The 4,728-nt window shown below is 41.4% G+C and overlaps 1 protein-coding gene across 1 annotated transcript; it reads left to right on the top strand.

The window, feature by feature from the left end:
* Window positions 1-2,258: 2,258 nt before the first annotated feature.
* IL17B (interleukin 17B) lies at window positions 2,259-2,540 on the top strand. Its single transcript, XM_015821553.2, has one exon. It carries the CDS (start codon window positions 2,259-2,261, stop codon window positions 2,538-2,540), a length of 282 nt encoding a protein of 93 aa, XP_015677039.2.
* The last annotated feature ends 2,188 nt before the right edge of the window (window positions 2,541-4,728 follow it).

The following is a 4,728-nucleotide window of genomic DNA, read 5'->3' on the forward strand; positions in this document are numbered from 1 at the left end:
AAGTAGGATATAACAGAACTGAACCTAAAATAGAACTAGTAAAAGCCTGGTCCTTTGGGGAGGTTGTACTTGGGATTCGCATCCTGGCAGCATCACTGGTTTAATTATTGTTAACTGGGACCCTTGAATTGTCCAGAGTAGAAATGACAGGAAGGAAGCTTTCTTGGCATCATCAAAAGGTGAATCCTACATCCAAAAAGCATCCTAGCAGGATGCATTGTTGATGATAAAACAGGATTTACAGGGAATCCTGATTTAAAGACTACTTATTCAGTGACTATTTGAAGTTACAATGGCACTAAAGAAGGATATTTATAACTGGTCTACAGCTGTCCTAGCACTCCCATGACTAAGGCACTTAGCAAATGACGCACAGTTACAACAGCCATATCATCCCAAAATCATGACTGCCGTTTGTAACTTTCATTGTTGGCTTCCAACAATAGAGAACCTGGCAGAAGTTCACAGTAATGACATGACAACATGCTTAACAACCCCATGGGATTTGTTTAATGAGGACAACCGGAACTGCTACAATTGCCGTTGTAAGTCAGCGTAGCCCCTTGATGCTGCATTTTACAACTGTGTTGCTTAGCAGTCAGTCCCAGTTACATCGTTAAGCAAGGGCTATCTGCTCTTGTAATGAACTTAAAACGTAATGGTCAAACTGAATCTTCTATCTAGCAGAGCCTACATGCAGCTGCAATTCTGCAGCTCATGCATAAGCAAACCTAAATTAATTTGAATATCCAATACTGCCCAATATTCAGATCAAGAAGATACTCAAGGTTGCCTGAGTTTGTGGCGCTGTATTCTCCGCTTGGTATTTTTAATGGTCTTGAGTTTGTTGTATTTCTGAACATTGAACAAGTAATTTCATTCATCCACTAAGAACTGGAGATCCCAAACTCTAACAGATCCAGAAGTAAAAGAATTGAATTCATTTACACTTTGCTTCACGGGAAGCAAAGGAATGCAGTCTATCCCATCATTTCCAGTGTTGCATGGAATCACTATTGCTTCACTGGCATTTAGCTTTGCTATGATGATACATCATGCTTACAAGTTATCAGCTTCTGACCTATGATTAACAGTAACAGCAGCCACAAAATGTGGCATCTAAGCTATAAGGGCTTCTGGGTAGCTATTACTAAGCCCAACTCTGGTTCTAACAGACGAAAAGTGTAACATGGAAGCTTGAGATCACATGGATCTGTATTATGTCTGTGTAATGAACACCAATAGATGCTACTACTGTATATTGATGGTGGTGGTGGGCAACTTGACCTACTTGACATAGCAGAAGAGACTTCCGGGAATTGGCCATGGAGGTACAACTTTCTGTTTAGTTCTGCAGCTAAGTTGAATAATCTTAATAGAATGGCATCATTTTCTGGAACAAATCTATGATTGTTTAAAAAGAAGGCATTCATCTAAGTTAGTTAGTCTTTCCCAATCTGAGAATTATAACTCCAAGAATTCTTAGCTGGCAGAGCCATTAATTGGGAATTCTGGAAATCTTCATCTCAACATTTCTAGAAGATACCAGATTGGGAAAGGTTGCTTGCGCTCCCACAAGTGGAAGCAATGACCTATTGCAATATTTTTCTATGTGGAGGATCTTGGCCCTATTGTCCCTCTGTTGAACCATGATTCTTCCCATGAGCAAAGAAGGTTACATGCAGATATTCTTCCTATCTGGAAAATAGAATTTTATAATGGGAGAAAGAATTCCATGTCAATTCTTATAAAAGCTTTGGGATGTGCTACAACTGGTAGCTGTTATCTATGGAGACTCTCAGACATAATTGTCCCAAAGATGCTTTTTCAAGAGGCAACTGGCCTGTTTTTTTTGAAGACATTTTGCTTCTCATCCCAGAAGCTTCTGAGCTGAGCTGAAGAAGCTTCTTGGATGAGAAGCGAAACGTCTTCAAAGAAAAACAAGAAAGTCCAGTTGCCTTGTGAAAAAGCATCTTTGGAATAACTGATAGTGGTTGTTTGCCACTGTTTATTCTGGGATACCTTCCAGTGATGCAATATCATCCTAGTCTCACCCATCATCTGGCTTTAAAAGGGAAACAGGCACGTTGCATAAGATGGGACCTTTTCAGTCAAACATATTTTCCTGGGATTGTGTGATGACCAGGAAAAGCAGGAGCTTCTTTAAAGAGCTTGGAGGTGCAACAGGGATGTCCTGAATCACTTTTTCCTCTCCACATTCATATTGCTGCAAAGTCCTACCAGCCATCAAGAAAAATATGCATGTTTTGATGTCAACATTTTTTTCCTTTAGGATAAACCATGATGCATCCCGGCTTCCAGCTGACATCCCAGAGGCACATTGTCTGTGCGCAGGTTGCATCAATCCTTTCACCATGCAGGAGGACCGCACCATGGTCAGCATTCCAATCTATAGCAAAATCCCTGTGCGACGGATGCTGTGTGAGCCAAGTAAGTCTCACAGGAAGAAGAAAAGGTGCCACAAAGAGTATAAAATGGTTATGGAGACCATTGCGGTGGGCTGCACTTGCATCTTCTGAGGACTCAGGAGGAAGGGACTTCTATGGATGAAGTACTATCTTTGTTCTTCTAAACCTCTCTGTCCTTTTGACAAATGAGAAAACACCAATGTATTTTTAGATACCGAAGTCACTTGCTCAGCTCCCATCTCTGCATTACCTTCAAGAAGGCTGGCAATGTATATCCAGCAGGCAAATTACCCATTATGTGCCTCAATAATGCTTTAAGTCTGGTTTAAATAGTTCAGGCTATTTCCTCACTTAAACAGCACTTGTTATGATGCTATAGCCACAGTTCCCACTTTCATTTTTTTTCTTATCTGACATCCTTGTTTGCTTAGGAATGTAGAGGAAAAACAGAAGAAAGATTATTGGTTAAAATGTCTATCTATTTTCAGGCCTTCAGACTCTTTGGTGAGAATTTAGCTTATAAAGTTGAGTTTGGGCCAAACCTTTAGAGATGAATCAGTATCTTGACCAGTTATGTCATTGTTTGTAGGTATGTTCAAGTCAGTCTTAATTCCTCCTGGAAACCACCTGGACAATTCCATGCAGTTTTTCTTGGCAAGATTTTCATAAGTGGCTTGCCATTACATTATTCTTAGGGCTGAGAGAGTGACTGGCTCAGAGTCATCCAGTTGGCTTCATACATTCAGAAAACACCGTTCAGAGCATCCTTTTTAGACAGTACTGGGACATTGAGTACAGAACAATTTGGCAGAACTAACTAGCTGGCTTCACACTTTGTAGATAAGAGTTCATATGTCTGATTACCAAACCATACTTGATTGGATCCACACAAAACATAAGCCCCATCCCGCTGTGGTTAGCATAATGAGAACTTACTTCTCAACAGTTTAACAGTGCTTCATTGCCTCTCAGATCACAGCAGAGAATGAGTCTAAGAGGCTCTTTAAATCAAGATTGGCAAGCTACTATTCACCTTATAGCAGTGATGGCGAACCTTTTAGAGACCGAGTGCCCAAACTGCAACCCAAAACCCACTTATGCATCGTCGGGTGCCGGGTGGGTGTGGCCATTGGCTGGGTGTGGCTGCGGTGGTAACGGCAGACTGGGTAGGACTAAAAAGTTCAATCAATTCCAACTTTGCAAGATCTTTTTTTTCCCGTGAGAAGTTGAAATTGACTGATTGATTGAACCTTTTTTTTTTTTTCACACGGCGGCGGAGGCCTAAAGCGAAAAGGTTTTATAAAACCCAGCTGAAGGCCTAGAACTGGGGCGACGGCGCGCGTGCCCACAGAGAGGGCTCTGAGTGCCGCCTCTGGCACCCGTGCCATAGGTTTGCCACCACTGCCTTATAGAATATTATCAAGAAAGCCTTATCTAAATGCCAACAGCCCCAAGAGTCCTGTGCTCAAAGTTCTGATAATATGGCTTGCATATCAGCAGGAAACTAGAGGAACGTTAAGGATGTTATTCTTACCAAGAGTTAAACAGAGAAGGCAGCAAGAAAGCCCAAGAAATCCTTCATGTTTATCACTATGCACACACATTGTGAATGGACCCAGGTTTCTGTAATAATCTCTTTTAATATCCCTAGCCTTCACAATGGAGGGGAATCACAGCTCAGGGGCTGAGCACATAGTCTTTTGGCAGAAGAGCCCAGGGGATTCTCCAATAGCAGGACTGGGAAACATCCTCATGTGGGATAAGCAGCTGAAGAACTGTTATAATATAGGAAAAGCATCAGTTCTATAAGCATCTGTTCTACAGAAAGGAAGCTTGCCATTATTCAACATGGTTTGCTCCCCAGAAAGAGGAGCCTGAATCCAATCCTTGGGTTTTGTATGTAGATCTAGGAAAGATTCCCATTTGAATCCAAAGCAAGCAGTTTCCCCAGAAACAATTTTTCATGGATGGGAATGCATCGCCATTATAGCTATGAAGCCACAGAGCAAAATAAAGGGCAGTTACCCAATCAGATGCCAAGAAGTACTGATATAACTGTAAGTAGCTGGCTTTTGCACCTGCCAAACCCTTGCTGCACCTGGCTTTTTAATTATTTTTGTTAGGCGAAAATGTGGGCATATTTCCAGGTTCATCTGCCTCCATCTTATGTGGGGCCCGGAGGCATTAATTGCAAAAATCTCCTGAGATCTTTTTAGACATTACATATGATAGCTATAGTCTTCTGCTTGTTTCATCTACTCAGATAAAGGATAAGTGTAAGTTGATCTAGTAAAGTGAG

The sequence above is a fragment of the Protobothrops mucrosquamatus genome, unplaced genomic scaffold, assembly GCF_001527695.2.
Source record: "Protobothrops mucrosquamatus isolate PMUCROS unplaced genomic scaffold, P.Mucros_1.0 scaffold1348, whole genome shotgun sequence".
In the NCBI taxonomy this organism is placed as follows: domain Eukaryota; kingdom Metazoa; phylum Chordata; class Lepidosauria; order Squamata; family Viperidae; genus Protobothrops; species Protobothrops mucrosquamatus.

What these genes read in the sequence shown, in the direction of transcription:
- IL17B (XM_015821553.2), top strand. Translation starts at nt 2,259, where the DNA reads ATGCATGTTTTGATGTCAACATTTTTTTCCTTTAGGATAAACCATGAT.